Genomic DNA, 20506 nt, shown 5'->3' on the forward strand with positions numbered 1-20506 from the left:
ATATACATAAATAGACAAGTTAAACAAAGACAGCATCAATGAGAAAAACAACCAATAAGCCAAAGATAGCTTTGGAGGAGATCTACGGCTTTGTTGAGAAAATACTTTGACAAAATAAGTAGGAGTAGTGAACTTCAGAAATGTGGCTTTTATGTAAGAGACACATGAAGGAAGCTATTGTTGAAAGAAAGCCATAAGAAGTCCAGCTGCTGTTTATACCAAAGCCTGGATGGTTCCAAAGCAAACATGTAGAAGAATGTGTTCTGGACAGGTGAAACTGAAATAAACTTAATTTAACTTAATGCAGTTCTGGAAGAAAACTTGTCAAAGACTGATAAAAATGTGAGAGTGGACTGGGAGTTAATCTTCCAAAAGCACAAACAAAGTGAGATGTGCAATAAAATGGTCTGGATCAAAACATATTGAAGTGTTTAGATGGTCAAGTCAAAATCTAATCCAATCAAAGAAAATATCTAAATTAAATTTCATGTGTCCGTTCTCTGTAGTATGACTGAGTATGAGCTGTTTTTAAGGAAGAATGGGTAAACATTCCTCCATTTAGATATGCACAGCTCAAAATACTGTAAATGCAGAAAGTATTGACTCATTGAGGCTCAAATTATGGACTACTTTTTATTAGCGTGTCCAATAAAATCCAAATTAAATATGTAGTACCTGTAATGAAACAAAATGGATAGGATTCAAGGATGTGAATACTTTTCCGATGGTAATCGATGATATGGTGATGATAATCACCATAAATTGTGTCTATCATTAAATTATTTCCCAACCAAACTTAACAGGCTTTATTTGTTTTTAGCCTTTAACCTGGCATCAGTTGCTGTTTGTGCTGTGTGTTAGTGAGTCAGTGTGCTGGCTTCTTTGTCAAAAAGACTCCAAATTAAACACACTGTAGGCAACCTGACATGAGACCTGGAAGTGAGAACAACTATTTCTCCACTGGGAGCTTCAGTGAAGACCAAACTACTCTCCCATCATCATATCTGGAAAATCATTGGGACTTCCTTTTCTTTTAATTACGTTCAGTCTCATTATATGTTCAACTGTGCCTTTGTCTTTTCTAATGCAGCTTCAACCTGTACAGTTAGACACTGAAGCATTTGCCTCTGGATGGAATTCACTGTCCAGTCAACACATCAACAAAATTACGCCCTGTTTACTTTAGTCTGTCAACACACGCGATGTTTAGATCCCGCCACTGCTGCATCTTCCTGTCCATGAATGTGCATCCATAGAAACAACAAAGTAAAGATGCAGAAACTGTTAATTAGGAATTCCATCCTTCAATTATGACGTGGATGTTTCAAGAAGAGGACATACGATACAGGGATCATAATATTTAACTTTACAGACAGTCCTCTATTGTCCTTTGGACTGTATTTTTGGCAAGTAGGAATATAGTAACAGGGATCCAGTTTTGTTCCAAAATAACATTTAAAATTGTGTATATTTGTTATGAAACAAGCAAACCTCAGTGAAATGGCTTCTGCTGTTTAGACTGCACCCTAAACAAAAAGCAACAGAGGAAAACTGTCATTTTAGCCAATGTTTAAAAAGAAAATAGAAACACACTAAGTTTATTTTGGAATGTTTTACTCATTGCTATTTGAATTTTTAAATGACTCTGTATGGTTAAATGCCATCATTTACATTTTGTCCATGTAGGTTAATTCTATATCTTTACAAAACACTTCAAAAATAGCACCTATCAATATTTCTTTCAAAAATTTAGAACTTTTCTGTCTGTCTTTTTCATTAACGCAGAACATCTTATATATATGAATTGGATAAATTAAGGCAGATGTGTGTTGATAGGGGAAAAAAAATCAGCAAGAAAATAGATTGTACGTTATCACTGTTCTTATAAATATTAGGACCATAATTATTAACAATATATCCCAACGTCTTGACAAAAGGTTGGACTGGAAATGAGACAGTAAAGTTGCACATGAGGGACAGCGAGAGGCCAAACTTCACTAAGTTTTGTGGAGAGGGCAATTTATTCTGCCGTCATGTCGGAGTAGCAGAATTAGCATTGTGCGCAGCTGAAGAAGCTGAAGAAGCTGAAAAGGTTGATTCTGTTCTGGAGACTGCTCTGGAGCAGTTTGCACAACAAAAGGGAGACTTCATAAAATTAAGAACATAACAGACAACTCGGAATATGCTCTTCATGAGACTGTAACAGAAAAACAGAATGTCTTCAGTCGGGAGGTTCTTCATAATGGTCATCACCATTATGAACACAACATGATCCATAATGGATCATGTTGCGCCAGAGGTGATGAAGAACTGTAGCACTCTGGGATACAGACTGCTACAGAAAATCATTCCTACAACCACAGCCATCAGCATGTACAAAGACTCTATGACTAAACCTGCATAGTTTGAGTTACAAAAGCATTTATGAATTGAGCCAAATTGAATTTGATATATCAATTATGGAAGAAGCTCCAAAGGTCATCTTGCATCATATTTTTAAATAATATTAGGACTTAAGATATGGAACTGGCTTTATCACTGCAGTTACTGACTACCAAGCCATTTTACTTGTTTTATAAATGCAATCATGTTTCCACAAGCAGTAAAGGTATTATTTTGTATAATGTAACAGAAAAGGCAATAAGGTGTGAGTTACAGCATTGGACTAACCAGTGTTGTTTAGGTCAGGTAAACACAATGCAACTACTTATTTAAAAAAGTAAAGGCACTTTCAAAACATCCATTTTCTATACTTATTCCTATTCAGGGTAATGGTTAGGCTGGAGCTTTTCTTAGCAGCAGTTTCATATTCATGCATTGAGGTGAGGAAACAGAAGTGCCCAGAGGAAATATATGAATGCACAGAGTGAGCATGCAAACTTCACCTTAGACCCAGCTGAGATGTGAACTCAGGACCTTTACTCAGTGAGTTAACAGAGCAAACTACTTAATCCAAAAGTAGCTTTTACAAATGCAGTTACTGCGAGGAAAGTATTGCTTGGTTAGCTGGACATTTCTATACAACGAAGTTACATTAATCTGAACTATTTTTCATGCACAACACATAAAGCACAATCAGTTTTATTCAGTTTACTATTTCACCATTGCTTGTTTCAGATTTGATGCCCAACAGCATCCTTCATTCCTCGATGACTGTGAGAAACAAGTGTTGACTCAAGCAGTTAAAGTTCAATTTAGTGTATTAGCTCTTAAGCTCCCTGATCTTCATCATATTCTCTTTCACCTGAGTTCTCAGGGGAAAAGTCAGGCTGACTAAAACAGCTTCAAATTTTTCAAAACTCAACAGTGTCAGCAAATCAGCTCAATTCTGGTTGCTTCTGGTAATGTCATCATTAACCTTAATAAACATGAGTTTACTGTCCATTTGTGCATTGATATTAAGCTTAGTTCAATTTCAATGAAACTGAAACTGAAGTTTTAACTTCTCAGTCATGGGTTTTGGACTGTGGAGGAAACTGAAGTACCCTGAAAGAGCCTACATATGGCTTGACATAAAGTAAAAATTAAGTGTTCCCTCAGTTGGCTACTTTCCATTATCAGGATAAATATGTGCTTGAAAAATTGTTTGTAATAAGCATCCAGATTCACCAGATGCATTATCTCCTCAAAGCTTGGTTCCTTAAGTTAAGACAAAGGGAGCTTCATTCATCCTGGTTATCAGTTGTAGACAAACGACCATAGTAATGTAATGAGCTGCATGTTATTTAAAGCTTTAATGGATAGATAAAGTCACATGCACCTTCCTTCCCCTTTGAATAACAGCCAGCCAAGGTGGATCATGTTACTACAGCCATCCATCCATCCATCCATTTTCTGTACACCCTTGTCCCTCAGTGGGGTCGGGAGCGTTGCTGGTACCTATCTCCAGTTAACGTTCCGGGCGAGAGGCGGGATACACCCTGGACAGGTCGCCAGTCTGTCGCAATTACTACAGAAGTCTGTGACTATTACCCCATGAATGAATTGAGATGAATTGTTCCTGGACTTGATTGTATGCCAAACCAAACCCGGCTGTTTGTCAATCAACTCGGCCAGGGCTCATTAAACCAACTCCATTAGAGCTAATGTGTTGTAGGTCAGTGGTTATGGGTTGCCTGTCCATTCAAGAGTAAGAGACCACATAACTGATGGGAATGCTGATTTAGTTTATTTGCACTGTAAAGTGAATACAAAGCAGTTATTATCCAAGAACCAAGAAAATACAGGAAATATAAAACCATAAAATCCAACTTATAGTCCGTATTTTCCGGACTATAAGCCGCTACTTTTCCCCCACGATTTGAACCATGCTTATAGCAGGTGCAGCTTTTCTGTGGATTTTTCTTCAGCCACCAGGGGGCTCTTTAGCAGGAAGTGAATCATTGGAAGTCAAAATGGTAAATCAAAGAAGAAAGCGCTAAATTTTATTTAGAACAAGCACATGCTAGCAGCAGGCACGACGGAGAAATGTTTTCAAACAAAGGCACGTGCAGAGGTGGGGGGGGGTCGGGTGTTGAGCACCTGCCCCTTTTGCTCCTTGCCCCCAAGTGCCCTTTTGGTCTTTTTTTTTTTTGGTATTATTATTATTATTTTCTCTTTTAACACATAATAACATGTACTAAAATTATTTGTTTTTTGTTGTTTTTTTTTTGTTTTTGTTTTTTTTGTACAACATAATAAGCCCTCCGGTCACCTTGTTACCTTTGACCTTTTGCCCGTGACACATGACGCAAAATTGCCTCTCGCACAGTGAGATAAGGCAGCTAACTGGAGCTCAACGTAACGAACGTTCCAGATTACAGATCAGTTTTTGGTGAATTAAAAAAAAAACGTTTTTGGTGAATAAAGTTGAGTAGACTTGCTACTTGTCAGATGACGGAAAACGTTGAAGTATCGTTTCTGCTTCAGCACGGAGTAGCGGTTTAAGCAGAGAGGTAATGAAATACAACAGACACTGAGAGGCCTCTGCGTCTGGCTAACTCTGAAGAACTACTGACCTGGAGGAGACAGCCAGGTGAGGAAAAACTGTTCTTATCTATCGATTCAGTATTTTTATCATACAGACATTAGGCTGTTGCTGTTGTGCTATCAGCTAGCTGCTAGCTAACAAAAAAGCTTCTTCCATGTATCGTTAATGACAGCAGTCATTCTTCAGTATCGCTTATGCAATAGGGGCACATCGCCCGTCCAAAACCGATCATCTCCATATGTCTTCTAATTTCCTTTACAGCATAATGTACATTGCATTTATTCCAGCGTTAGGTAAATGTATCTTGAAGTAGAAAGCACTTAAATAAAAGTCCAACAAGGATATTCATGTAGAATTAAAAATAACTCACCCTGAATTACCATGATGTATATATGTATATATATAATGTATGTAATAGAAGTGTGTCATTAATGAAGGGGAAAAAACTCCATACAGGTAAGTTTAGGGTCTGGTTCAGAGAGTATAAAGTAAAAAAAAATAAAAAATTCAAATTATTCAATGAAAAAAAAAATAACCTCAATTAAGTAAAATAAAATTGTAATCAAAACTTTTGGAATTGTAATGATTTCTCTTTTTTTAAAAAAAAAAAAAAGTATTTTGTTATTTATTTTTTTTAATTAACTCATTTTTGTCTCGTGAACTTAAAAAAGTTATTTGTCAAACATAAGCTTTTATTTGCACACATCAGAAATCTTTTGTTGAGATTTTGGGCCCACGAAGTCATGTGAAAATCACAAGCAAAACTTTGAGTCAAACAAAACTTAGAATAGCAAGAAAAGATTTCTGACAAGCACAAATAAGTTTGTTTTGCAAATCATTTTTTTCACTTCATGAGACAAAAATGTTTGATTTTAATTTTAAAAAAAGTTTTTTAAGCAAAACTCAGTAGGCTTTTCTCATGGTGACATGCATTAACAATTCAATTTTTTCTTTTTTGTTTTTCATTTTTCTGCAGTTCCACATTGAAGTTTGATGCAGCTCTGCTTTCCTGAATGAACCATCTTCATCTCCACTGCAAGTGTAGCAAACAAGCAGCTCTTTGTTTTATAGGTTACAGTCCACTAAAAGGTTGCATTGTGCCCTTGTTTATATTTTTAATAGTGTAATTCTGTAAAAACAAAATATGTCTGGTGGTCCAGCTCTGATTTACATATCTTGCTAAATTGTGGGTTTGAATATTGCAATACTTTCCTATAACAAAATAGACCTGCAGAAAGAAATTACTAATAAAATATCTTACATATACATAGTTGTATGCTCTATATAGAGATTTTCCTTAACTTTGATTGTATATCTCACAATTTTGTAATTTATCATTGTTTATTAAACTCTGAAAGCTGTGTGGCTTTAATATTCTGTCGTAGAATGCGGTTAGATGTGCCCTGTTTTTTTTTTTTTTTTGAGCACCTGCCCCTTTAGTGGTCTCTGCACGGCCCTGTTCAAACTCATACCTCCTCATCATGGAAATCACACGAAGAAGTTCACATGATGCAGCTTTTAAGTTGAAGGCTATCGATCTGGCAGTACAGGACGGAAAAAGAGCCGCTGCACGTAATAAGCTCGGTGTGAATGAAACCATGGTTCAACGTTGGAGACGGAGGCCTGCGGCCTTATTAGCAGATTTACTCATTAATTTTTCCTTGTGGAAAACCGAGCAGCGGAGATATCAGCGGCTTATAGCCCAGTGCTGCATAAATATGTGCGTTTCCAGTTTTGTTTTTGTGTTTTTTTGTTTTTTTTTAAACTTCGTAGATGTGACTTATAGTAAGGTGCACAGGTAAAGACAAATCAACTAGAACAGTCAGTTAGTTTTATCATTAATTAACTTGCAAAATTACATTTAATTTTAGAATTATGCTAACCAGACTAAATAGCATAAAGAAGTTTTTATTTAACATTTTAGCATGTTTCCATTTACAAAAACAACTGATACCACTGTGTCTTTCAACAAAGCAAAAATGCTTTTGTTTCTTTTCAGATCTATACCTTCACCATCATGGTTTATAGATAAATTTTTTTGTGTGTTTTTTTTCAATTTGGATTACTGTTTATCTGGGTTTGCTGGGTTTTTTAGCTATTCAGTTGTCATAATCAGAATGTCAAATACTTATTTGACTTTGCAAGAGCTCAGCTTTCAGCACAAATACTTGAGTTAAGTTTTTTTTCTTTCCATAACTCACTTTGTTTGCTGTTGTGTTTCTTGTAGCTGACAGCAGTTGTCCCAACATCAATGCTTGGTATTTATTTTAAAATTATCTTTATGTTATGGGGTCAGGTCTGTTACCTGTTAATTGTATGCACTAATTAAATTTATGCACATCTTAACCTAAACATCTCAAGGGCCACTTAAAAAGCTTCTGTAGGTTTCAGGCGAACCGAGTTGTCCAAAAATGTATCTCAGGCATGTATGTCATGACATACATTGGTGCTGAGGGAATTAGCACAACAGTGATTCTTCCCTTACATTTATGGCATATGTTAATATAGCTACTGTACATTTGTAGTCGTCAAACATAAAAAAGACTGCAAAGGAATGAACCAAAGTTGCAGTTTAATGTTCACCCATTTAAATCTCATCACATCCAGAGACCACCCTTGTTTAATTATAAAACACTTCCTGTGCTGGTGTGGATTCTGTACAGGAGCACACTGCAGTCATTTAGATTAACAACCCATTCACTTCTGTTTACATGTGGCTCACATTCCGTTCATTTAGCAAGTGTACCACTTGCTTCATGAGCCATTCCCAGCAGCAATGATTTGAAAAAACAGCTACTTCTTCAGACATTTTTTATGAATTGTGTCATAGATGTTATCTCTTTGGATAAGCTTTTGCTGATTTATGGCGGATAGTTCATAGAACACCTACGACACTAGCATGTATCTTCTCTTTTAATGTGATGGGAAAATAGTGCTTTAGTATGTTCACATTTTTCTTTTTTTCAAATATCTTTTTATTGATTATCAGCAGTATATTGAAAAATATATTGCACATTTTTAACTTCATAATTTTCAATTAACCAACTCGGTTGCACATTCCTTTGGACCTGAGATCACTATTTATTGTATAACTACAAGATATTTATTTTGAAATTTGGCCCTTACTGTACAGTATTTTCATTCTTCATTTTGTTTGTCAATATTTTAGGTTCTATCTTTCTGTGAGTCTTACCTTGGCTACTGTTGCTATATTTTATTCTATTCTATTTAGTGTCACACTACACCAGGGGTCACCAACTCCAGTCCTCAAGGGCTACCATCCTGTAACTTTTAGATGCATCTCTGCTCAAACACACCTGGATCAAATAAGCTACTCGTTTCCAGCCTATTGCAGAGAGGAATGAATGCTAGTGAGGGAATTCAGACATTTTGGAGCAGAGGTGAATCTAAAAGTTGCAGGATGGTAGCCCTTGAGGACTGGAGTTGGTGACCCTTGCACTAAACTCATCTTAGCAAGCTAGATGTTTGAAATTAAAAGTGTAAGTGACTCACTTTCTGAAAAATCTGAGTAATTATCTGACCATTTGGGGTTATAGAGCATTGAAACTTAATTCCCATAGAATCAATTAACCCTTGAGATTAAAAGAAATGAAAAATATGGCAATGGTCCAACTAAACACTGTTAACACCACATTCTTGATCACAGTACAGATGCATTATGGGGCTGCATCAACAGCAACACATGTATTTCAAGCACAACGGGATTATATTTTCCATGAAATCATCTCAGGTTTTTCACAGGCATTTTCAGGCACCTCACTATTCAGTTCAATTATGATTCAGAAAGCTATGATGTAACAAATCTATTATTGGCAGAACATGGTGTCTTGGTCTGTGCCATAAGATCTGAAATAAAAAGCTTTTAAAGTTTTGGACATTCAGAACTACTTGTGACTTTGGGTAAGAGACAGCTAAGTCACAAGTAAATAATGAGTTCAAGATCTCTCCATAGTGAACAGTAAATCTTTCTGAAAGATCTGACTGTACTCTGCTGCTATCTTTTAAAGTTTATTTATATTTGCACCATTGTGACTCATTTGCTATTACCATTTCTAGTACACAACAAGATAACTGCCACACAAATTAGGGTGAACCAGAATTTCATGGCAATGGTGGTCCATATGGTACATGTTACAGCTGTCCTACACTCTCTTAGTGACCCAATGACGTTACTTTGGTTCCACTGAACAAAGATGGATCTTTGTTTCAGTGAAATATCTTTGAGATGAGAATTTATATCCAGAAAATGCTCCATGGCACAAAAGCCATTGCTCTCATCAGCCACTGACAGATGGAAATCCTTAGTAGTAAAAAATGTTTTAAAGATATAATTTGCTTGGCCTTGTTCAAGTTCCGAGGAAATTCTGAAATATTTGTCTGCCGGATGTTGGCAGGCATATAAACTGCTTTTCTACTACCTGGAGGTGGAACACTAATATAGTTCTTCATGTTTTGTTGTGTTTTAAATTAGCTTAGCTTACTTTTACATAATCTGAATGTTGCAGCTCTTGTATAATTCATCTTTCCTTCAATATGGCATGACTTTGGCCTCTTTTTACTATCAACTGTCTACTTGGCACACCCATTTGTTTTTCCAAGCTCCAACTTTTAATTTCTTAAAAATAGATTCTTAAACTCTTCATTAAACTCTTCAGATGTAAGAGAACTTCACAAGACATCCATTCCCCTTTGAATCATCAGTTGTGTATATTTAACCACACACACTGAACACAAATTTCTCTTAACTCTTAACTCACAAAGCCTTAAAATGTAAATGTTTTATATATGTCATTGAGAACACATGAGTTTTGAAGTCCAGACAAACTTGTCAAAACTCATGTCTCTAACAATACCAACAATATTTAAGGTTAACAGTGAACTAAACAACATGCTTTTGATCTACAAAGTCTACGTCACGCAGGGCAGCTTCATTATTTTGGTATGTTCAGCATGTGATGAGCTGGTGAGGGGAACAAGTCATATGAACTTCCTCTTCCCGTATTGGTCTTGCAAAGAATGTGTTTACAGTGGGTTTTATGAGGCGACTGAGGCACTTTCTCTGCTTGTCTCTCAACAGGACTGAAGAGCTGAAACATAGGAGGGCAGAGGTGTGCTGCATGGGGGCCAAAGCCAGGCCTTATGGCACGAGGCGCCCAGATCTCGCTGAGCTATAATTACATCCTGTAGGAGCCTCTGAGGTGAAGCAGTTCACACGGAGACACTGAAAGGTAAGGCATGGAAAGTTGCCAATAAGTTTGTGTACAGATATGATTCTATAAATAGCATTTTTTTTGCTATTTATATCATTTTAAGCTTAATATGAAGGATTTTTGCAATTTGACATTTTTAACTGTATACTACATTCTGTGTATTTCATCTAATGATGAAAGTTGCATAATTTTATTAAATTATAGAAATAAACATTGTAACTCTAAACTAAGTGTGAAAACTATTACTCTTATGCTGTTTAGGAAATGCGTACATAATTAATAATAGATAATTTACTTCACATTGTCAGGCTGTGTTTGTAAAAGCATATTTTACCTTAAAAATGAGCTAATCTGAAACAGGTATTAACAAACAGAGTCTTCTGCTTCGCTCTTAAGGCTGAACTTCTTATACTCTTTAAGTTTAACAGCATGTGGAGTTTGGACCAGGCATGTTTTCTTTGTGCCTACAGGGATTTTCTCAGAGCGCTCTGTCTTCCTCTGGGCCTCCAAAGAGTTGCAGGTTAATAAGTGATTATAAATCTTAAACATATGAATGAGTTTACGTGGTTTTTCGTTTTTGTCTTGGTCGTTTAAAGAGCTGGCAGCATGTCCAGGGTGTTAGCCCTGTTAGTGACCCTCACAGTGTCCCACTCTATCTGGAATAGAGTATTAAGTTATAAAGGATAGAACAGATAGTTATGAAAATGAATGCATGAATGAATTGAATAATGTTTCAATTGGAAACATTCAAAGCTGAATTTTTGAACTATTTAACGTTAAGCAATTTATCAAAGTGCCTCCCGGTCAAATGCTTCGCCACAGTTAATAAAATCATTGCCATGTATGTGCTTGAAAATTGTGTAGTTTGAAGTGAAATTAAATTACACAAAGCGGTTCATCAGGTATGTGCTTCCTTTACTGTTAAATATCCATTTTGTCAGTGCCAGATATGCAGCTTAGTCTTTGCTCCAACATGTGGGTAGCTTTTGTAAGAAATCTAAAAACAAAAGCATAATTTTTTTGTTTCTAAAGATATGTCTGACTTCAAATATACTTGCTGCTCACAAAGATGTTTTTGTCAGGAGGTGCTGAAATGCTAAACAGTTATGTTTACTGTATGTTTTGATAGGAATTGTTGACATTTTAGCTCTTAATGTATTTTTGTTTGTCAATTACATATTTATTATTTTTAGTTGTCATCAAAACTGTGGCAAGTATGACAAACTGTGGTTACTTTTAACTGGGGAGATTATGAACCATTTTTAAACTACTACAAATACATTGGCTATTTGTTCACCATGTACTCCAGACAGTTTTCACTTTTATACTTTATTTGAAACTTTGGCATTGGTTTCCAATTACTTCAGAACAGGTAAAGTCCTCCCTAAAAAGCTGAAGTTGTAGAAAACTGTGATCTTATACACCATATTAGTTTTCAGTATTCAGCCAAATATGAAGTGTAAAAATATACATATAAAAGAGAATATAAAGATTTTTCTGTCTGTTACTTATTAAGAAGTTGCTTAGAATATTCATGCCATGGGTTCCTTTAGAAAAATAAAGTAAGAGTTGTCAGAAAATTGCTAAATGTTTGATTCTTTAAAACAAATTTGTCTGATGATTCCTTTTTTTTTATCCCAAATTCAGCCACTTTTTCAATTGTCAAAGAATGTAACAGTGTACACTTTAGCTTTACTATTTACAAATTTCACCTGTTGTCTATAGATGTTCGTTGCATTGGGGGGATGCTGCTTATCTCCAGCAGTCATTAGGACACAGAAGACAGACAACCATGCACACATGCATATACAAATGCATACAAGCACGCGCACACATACATGTTATTTTGTTTGTATTTCCTTTTAATTCCTGGAAAGGACTTTGTATTGTCTTGTTGCTGAAAATGTGCTATATAAATAAAATTAACTTTACCTTATATGCACACACACTCATCCTTTAGAGATACAAATCAACCAAACAGTCAAAGAAGTTGGAGTACCCAAAGAGAAGCCACACATGCACACATATGGCATGCAAACTCTGTGCAAAAACACTCCAGGCTGGGATTTGAACCCAAGATTTTTTGCTGTTAGGCATTAGTGCTACCACCTATGCCAGTGTGGAGCCCTACGGTTGTCATATCAATTTAAATTACAATACTACTTCTTCTTTTTTTTTTTTTCTTTTTTTTTTGAGAAATACAAATTTAGTATAGTTAGAAGTAATTATGGCAACTATACAAAAGTGAATGCAATGCAATGTAGTTATTTTCTCATGTCAAACTACTGTAGCACAGAGAGGGCAGAACACAGATCTGAGATCCAGTGAGAGACTGTATAGTTAAAGTTAAATAGTTCTCACAAGTGGTTGCTAGCATATCATAGCTCACATTATGTACTATTCTACAGGCTATGAATTTACCTGTTCACTTGTTGTGCCAACAGTTTTTATCCACAAGCCTTCACCCTGACACCCGAGGCAAACGCAGCATATAATAGGCAGGTTAGATGACAGAGCCTGGCTGCAGCAGAAGAACCACAGGTTTTAACAAGCCTATGATGTGTGCTGAGCAGCTTTAAATACAGCAACTTGTCAATTTATTCAAAACAGAAAGTACAGACGTTCTGTTTTGAAGTGAGACAAGACATGTTGACGAAAAAAAGACTATCACAACAGCCAGTGAAACTGTAATGTGATACCTACTGTATTTTTATTAATCATTAAATATTTTGTTGTAAGACATGTATATAAAAACAAATAATGAAGACATTATTTTCTTCATAAATATTATGTTTTATAGTTAACACATTGGTTTTATTATACTTTCCACTGCTTTCTCAGACCAGAGAGCCACTGGAACCAAATCATAGCTTTTGTTGCTTGTACTTACTTAGCCAAATAAAAGCTCCACATCTGTTTAGTTTTAGTTTATAAAACCTACTTGGGGATTTTGCTGCCATGTTCAAAGCTATAACAACACACAAAAGTTGGAAAATTGCAATAAAACAAATTGGTTAATGACCATGACTGGGTTAATGGTGGATCCACAAAGCACCTCTTGGTCCCTGAGATGATGCTTCACATAAAATTACAGCTTGGAACATAAAATAACTCTCCTTATGCTACTGGAAAAACAAAAAATTGGTTCCCTTTTAAACTGTGTGAAATGGGCCTGGATTAGAACTGTTTGTCCACTTTGCGTATACTTGATGACGATAATTTCAAGTCCATTAGAGTAACGTCAGCAATGTGTTTCCCATGCTTGTCTTGAACTATTTCTGCTGTTTTCCTAGCATTTTCCAACTAATAAAAACCACTGCCAAGAAGAAATATTATGTTATATGTAAAGTATGGTCACACAGGTCAAAACTACATCCACGTTCATAGCAGGCTCCTTAGGCAGAATGCTCTCAAAAGCATTAAACTGCTCTTTGCCTTGATGATTCTTTCTTATTTGGTGTATTTCTTTATATAAATCTTACTGTGCCAACTGTCTACAAGATACAAAAGAAAAATTGATTGATCAGATCATGATTCCCTTCTCTCAATACCTTTGTGTGCATTATAAGTGATGACTGCTATAAGACACTGACAAGTGTTAAACTGACACTTGTCAAAATCTCTCAAACTGTGGTTATGAATCTTTCCCAACCTTTTTTACTAGGACTCATCTTACCAGAGCGCTTAGTTTGCCATGTGTGTTTTAACCCCTGCATAGTTTATTCTGTTTGGAGTTTTGCCAACACTTTCCATTTCCGATGGTGGGTTGAACTTCTGACATATCTGCTGTGTTTCTTTGTCCTCCTATCTTTGCTTTTTCACTAATGTTCTGTAGGAAACCTCTGAGGCCTTCACAGCTGTATTTATTCTGAGAATAAATTGCACACATGTGAAGCCTAGTCATTAGTTGATTGCCAAAGGCAGCTGGCTGCAGCAGATAAAGAAATGCACCATGAGATGACCTTTTGTGACGTCAGCAAATCCATCCTCCTGGTCCCATGTATCATGATTTTTCTTGCTTTTGAATTCTTTTACATTTATTTTACATTAAACTGAGGCATTAATTGAATATAATTGTCAGTAAATTTGTTAAGACTTGTCTAGTTGTAATTTTTAAAACTGACCTTTGAAAAATACAAAATCTGACAAAGCTACCATTGATTGTCTTGAAAAAGAATATACATTTTGATGTTTTCTCCTGTATTAGTCAGACTCTTAAAGTGATCAAATCATTGAATAAAACAATTATCTTCTATCTTGAAAATGAAATTATATTAAAATAGTCAGTTGTGTTGTACAACGTTTACACCAAATGATTTCAACCTCAAATATTATATTAGCTCTGCCAGGGACTTTAAATGATTGCTTTTACTGTCTCCGGATTGTATTATCACTATTATTGTTATAATTAGAATGTATCCTGTTGACATAAACTAAGTAATTCAGACATTTTGCTGTCATCCATATCTTTTTTTTGAGTCAAGAATTACTCAGAGTTTTACATAATATAGAAAATGACTTACAATAATCCATTGCCTCTTGGCATTAGGAAGGATATTTCTTCATGAGGTTCTGCCTTGAATGTATGTACAGTAAATCCATTAAAATATTGGATGTGTCTTGGTGTGGTGGCGCAGGGGTTAAGCACAACCCACATATGGAGGCCTTAGTCCTCGACGTGGCCGTCGCAGGTTTGATTCCCGACCTGGTGACCTTTGCTGCATGTCTTCCCCTTCTCTCATTTCCCACTTTCCTGTCAATTAACTATTAAATAAAGGCCACTAGAGCCAATAAAACCTAAAAAAAAAAATATTGGATGTGTCTAACTTAAAAACTAGCTTGTCTTATAATAAGGCTCTTTTTAAGTTTTGGATCTCAATTTACAGATCCCTTTTTAACCAAACTCCTTCCATTTTACTTCTTTCAATAAAATCTTACATGTTTGGTTCATTACTGAGCAGATGCAAATAAAAAAAGCACAAAGAAATTGGCCTTAAAATTTTATTTTAAACAAAATGACTATAGTGGCCTCCAAGCACATTAAATTTGAAACTGCTGCTGACTCATGTGATTAAAAAGTTTGGACACATCTGCTTAAGATCATCTGAAACCTGTTAATCTGTAAATCCCAGAACCAGGTCTAAACAAGAAGGAGCAAAACAGTTTTTCTGCTACTTACACATAAAGGTCAAGTTTTATTTTAATAGGTAATTGTATTTATATCTTACTTTATGAAGCCACCAATTTAATCTTTGCTTTTTTATGTGGTGCTTAAACTTTATTATTGATGTTTTTGAAGTATGTCATGTTTTTAATTATCTTCATCTGTGTTGCTTTTACTCTTCTGTGAAGCAGGTTGAGTCACCTCTTGTATAAATGGTGCCATTCAGATGGACTTGCTTTGCTTAAGACCAAGCAGTAGATAAACTGGTGAACACACGAAGGTTTTAAATTCATTAGAGTAGCCAAAAAACAAGCACAAAACACTGGTAAAGGTTAACTACTGTTTATGACTACTGATGTTCCTCTAAGGTAGCTACAAACAACTCAAACAACAGTGTTTTTCACATCAACATACCAGAAGCTGGCTTCTTCTTTCATTTGGATGTTTTTTGATCGTGTTGTAACAGTTGTTTTCGCTCTTCTCATTGGTTGTCTCAGATCGTGTGCCCATGAGGTCATCCATGCTGGTCCTGTTTCTGGTCTTCAGTGCCCAGGCTGTGGCCCCCATCATAGGGCTCTTGTGCAGCGTCACAACAGCACAACAGGACAACCCCACCTCCATCCCCACTGTGGACCCCAAGCTCTTCAATAAGCGCCGCCACCTCTCACCCAGGGTGCTTTTCAGCTCACAGCCCCCCGATGCGGAGCCAGCAGGGGGACAGGGTGTCAGCAGGAGGACTCGAAGGCAGCCTCAGCACCGGGGGGTGTACTCGGTGTGTGAGAGTGTTAGTGTCTGGGTGGGCGACAAAACCAAAGCCACAGATATCTCAGGCAATGAGGTGACAGTGCTCCCGTATGTGAACATAAACAATGTTAACAAGAAACAGTATTTCTTTGAGACGACGTGTCACGTCCCTCCATCTGGAGGCTCGAGATGTTTAGGAATTGACGCGAGGCACTGGAACTCCCACTGCACCAACTCGCACACTTTTGTCCGAGCGCTGACTTCATTCAAGAACCTGGTGGCTTGGAGGCTCATTCGGATCAACGTGGCGTGTGTGTGTGTGCTCAGCCGCAAATCGTGGCAGCAGTGAAGAGTCACCCATAGACTGGCACACAGAACACAATATAGACAGACACATAAAAATGCCGACCGGCGTGTTTCTGCATATAACTTATCACCAAGGACTTCTCACCCTCTGCACAAAGTAAATTATTCTTGTATGTGTCAAAGTATCAGGACTGCATGTATACACACCAGACCTGGGTCAAAGAGTATCTGCAACTAGTTTTAGCCATTGAAGTATTAACATGATTGTGAAGGTGTTTTAATCAGCTGCTGTTTTTATAAAAGAGGCAGTTTGGTGAGGTACATGTGTTCTTTTGCAACTATTAAAGTATTAGACTTTATAGTTGGAAATTAGAAATGTTCTCCTTGTAAAAACCATTACCTGTGCTGCTTAAAAGAGCTGCAAAACTTGGTCAATTTGCTACATTTAGGAGAATTTATTGGCAGTAAGATGTATATCAATTTATTCAAACAATTTAAAGTCACATTAAAATTAGAGTTATATTATTGTCTGGTGGAATTAGTCAGTTAAATAGAGTTGTGTGAAAGAAATTGGTTTCCTTATTACAGATTCCTTACTTTTCTATCTTTTGTTACACTTACATGTTTAGGATCATCAAGCAAGTAGATAACCAGAATAAATACAAAAACAACAGTTGTTAAATCATCATTTTATTTAGTATTTAGAAACATTGTTTACACTAACCTGGTCCTATGTGAAAACAATATTTCTTCTTATTAAACTGTTAATCCCTGGGATTAACAACTTTTTAAATTCAGTTTTTTCTCATTCCACCGAGGATTAATTACTCACATTAAGAAAATTAAAAACAGATGTTCTTGATGGTGCCCAAAATTTCTGGGGATTTTTTTGGACTGAAGAGACAAACGTGGAACTTTTTAGGACGCATGCATCTGTTTACATTTGGAGCAAAACTTAAACAGCATTTCCACTAAGAAACACTATAAAGATTGTTAAACATGGTGGAGGGAGTGTGATGGTCTAGAACTTCCTTGTTTCTTCAATAACTTGTTGACTAACAAACTGATGGCACCATGAATTCCTCTTTTTACCAGAAACTCGGCCATCTATTTGGGACGATAAGCTGAAGTGTCTGCCACTCAATGGCTGCAAAAACAAAACAAAGACTTAGGAGTTGCATAAGTTTGATAGTTTTATACATTTAAATGTGACATAAAAGCAAATACAGAAGAAATATATCAGGGCTGTAAAGGCTTTTTCACAGCTTAGTATGACAGTCTAAAAACGGTGGAATAATCTATTGTATTTTTCTTATTCATTTTCCATCAACTTCAAAGATATTTGGTGGTCGCGAAAATTGAGGAAAATTTTTTTGGCCTTAAGATAAGAGAACAATACTGGAATCCAACCAGCCTTAAACTAAGTAGTGATGCAGGGTTATAGTATTCAAAGACAACTGACCACAACCCACAAGACAGAAAAATGTTGTGTCTTTCATTGTGCATGTTTTTTTTTTCTCTACTGAAGGAGCTGAATAATTGTCACACCTTTGGAAAGAGAAGTGAATTTAATGCAATTTGAAAATTACATATATGTAGAATCTCTTGCTAGTTTAAACTATACTTTAAGGGCTTTTTATTCTCCCAATTCCAAAGTATCACTTTCATAAAAGCAGCCTTAGTTTAATAGGAACTTTAATCCTTCCTTTTTGCAATTGAATTCTTGCTGCTTAAAAAGGAATTAGGAGATACTATTAAATGCACAGACTATCCAGTAGCATTTTCACTGAATTCAGCTTTCCCCTTACATTTTGTATGATGTAGAGCCTAATCAAACCACAAAACTGCAATAAAATTAGCCCCAAACCTGCAGACGGCACGTTTGTCCTGCTTAAACGTGTAATTTAAGGGGTTATTTTTATGACCATCAACAACATTTTATATCGGAAAAAGAATTATGATGTACTAAATTCCAGATTTGGACAAAGAAGCGGACTTGTGGACCAAACCACAGCTGCACTGTAAACCACAGCTTCTGAAAACACAGCATTTCGGTTTACAAGTATATTTGACTGTAGCAGAGGCTAAAATCTGTGTTGTTAATAGCAGCTGAGTCAGTCACAGTAAAAGGCCCGTAAAAGTTCTGGCACAGCAACAGTCAAATTTCTTGTAATCATTTTTGCCTCACTGTTCACCGTCTTAAAGAAAATCCGTCTGGCTGAGAAAAACTAATAAAACCATTCAGCGGATACAATTTAACCCAGGTCTGTTATAAGCAATTTGTTCATTTTTTTAAAATAACAAATAATTATGTTAATGTTATTTATTAAACATATACAAACATAAACTGTATGTTTGATGAAGTGGTTCCTGCAACTATGAAGAAACATCACAAAAAACACTATATGAGATTTGTAGCTTTCGTGGGACAAAAACCAGACAAATCTATATGTTTTTGACAGATCATGAACCTTATTTATTGCTTTGACTGATATTTATGTTGATTCTTCTCACCATCATTCTACAATTGATATGAAACAACTGATTTAAGAAATATCCATTAAAAAAGTAAGACAGCGAATGATTCATGAGGCCTACTCACTGATTATATCATGGCTTAGCATATTCTTTTGTTTTGGCAGTGACATTTTGCTGTTGTCAGCACACACAAAAATTGGACTGCTGGCATTCACTCGGTATCACTTGGGATATTTTTGGGTTCCTTTGGGTTCCCAGCCCAGTTTTATATCATAACTTGTGTTCATGAGCCAGTCTTGTGAAACTACGGATTGGAAGCACAAGGGAAACTGAAGTGAAATGAAGAAGCTGGAAAGGAAGTGTTTTACAATAAGACATTTCATTTGTAATAGTTTCAACCTGTCAGATATAAATGCAGTTTTTCAACCAGAGCTCTTGAATCTTGAGACTGACTAGAGCTGCTCCCAAAATCAGATGCAACACTTCCCTCTAGTGGACAAAGGCCAGAACTGAACCTTGTCAGAACCTAACCTTACTGAACATGTGGAAAATCATTCTAGTGCCTATAGAATAAACAGTTTGAAATTACAGTCTGGTGGTAAAATAAAAAATACAGGAGTGGCCATAATTAAGATGTTTTGTTTACTGAAACAAAGCTATATGAAATATAATAAAATTTGAGTTAATTGGATTTATTCCAGGTTCTATTTGCCCCACAAAAATTTTAATTTAATTATTAAAATAAAACTAAACATTAAAAGGGGGATATTATATAAAATTTCCATTTCTTGAAATTTATAGCATGTTAAAATTTGTGCCTGTTTGAGAATATTAATTTCTCAAACATGCATTTCTACATGCATGTTTGAGAAAACCTTAAATCTTTCATTATAGCTGCGAGTCCTTTGGTGTATGTTTCTAAAATGTCTCTGGAAACCAAAAACATTTGCCCATCTTTTTTTGCAGACCATCTACGAAATAATCAGACAGGATGGAGAGTATCCATGAGCTTACATTTTTAATTTATTTGAGGTAGTTGATACAGACACTTTTTAATTGAAATCTGTGGAGAAATTGTAACTGAGATCAGAGTCTCATTCAAACAAATTAAAATCCTGCCTAAAATGGAACACAAAAACTACAAACTACATCTGATATTGAGAACCTGTTTAGATTTCAGTTTAATTACAACAGGAATAGGACGACAAACATACATTCACTTTCACTCAAATGTCAGTAAAGTTTTACAGAAGTGATTTACAGATCCCTTTTCTATAGCAAATCTATTATAGATTCTCTACTTTTATGTTTCATTAAATAAGTGCATTTAGTTCATCAATAAAGAGATTAAGACAAAATTAAAATGATTTGTGCATTTTTAATAAATTTAAAAAATAAAATGTATTTTTTATGGCATGTAGCAATTTCAATTTACCAGTTTCAGTAACTGTGGTGAGAAGTTTGGATACCTCTGATGTTGTAGCTCTGGCTGTGTGTTTATGGCCGTTTTCCTTCTGTAAGGTGGAAATCCTGCTAGTCCTTCGCAGCCTCTGCCCTGTATTTGGCTTAAGACAGGGCAAATACTTTAAAGCTTCTCCATTCCTGCTGAACAAA

The 20506-nt window shown here is 35.8% G+C and overlaps 1 protein-coding gene across 1 annotated transcript in view; it reads left to right on the top strand.

Annotated features, from left to right (window-relative positions):
- Nucleotides 1-18761, top strand: part of ngfb (nerve growth factor b (beta polypeptide)) — a 28317-nt gene extending 9556 nt beyond the window's left edge. The window contains exons 2-3 of the mRNA XM_014992372.2: nt 10068-10218; nt 15862-18761. Of these exons, the coding sequence (XP_014847858.1) occupies nt 15873-16457 (585 nt within the window). The 5' untranslated portion in view covers nt 10068-10218; nt 15862-15872 and the 3' untranslated portion in view covers nt 16458-18761. The remainder of the gene's footprint in view (nt 1-10067; nt 10219-15861) is intronic.
- The last annotated feature ends 1745 nt before the right edge of the window (nt 18762-20506 follow it).

Source organism: Poecilia mexicana, unplaced genomic scaffold (genome assembly GCF_051168715.1).
Source record: "Poecilia mexicana isolate PSO_F unplaced genomic scaffold, ASM5116871v1 scaffold_5, whole genome shotgun sequence".
NCBI classification, from domain to species: domain Eukaryota; kingdom Metazoa; phylum Chordata; class Actinopteri; order Cyprinodontiformes; family Poeciliidae; genus Poecilia; species Poecilia mexicana.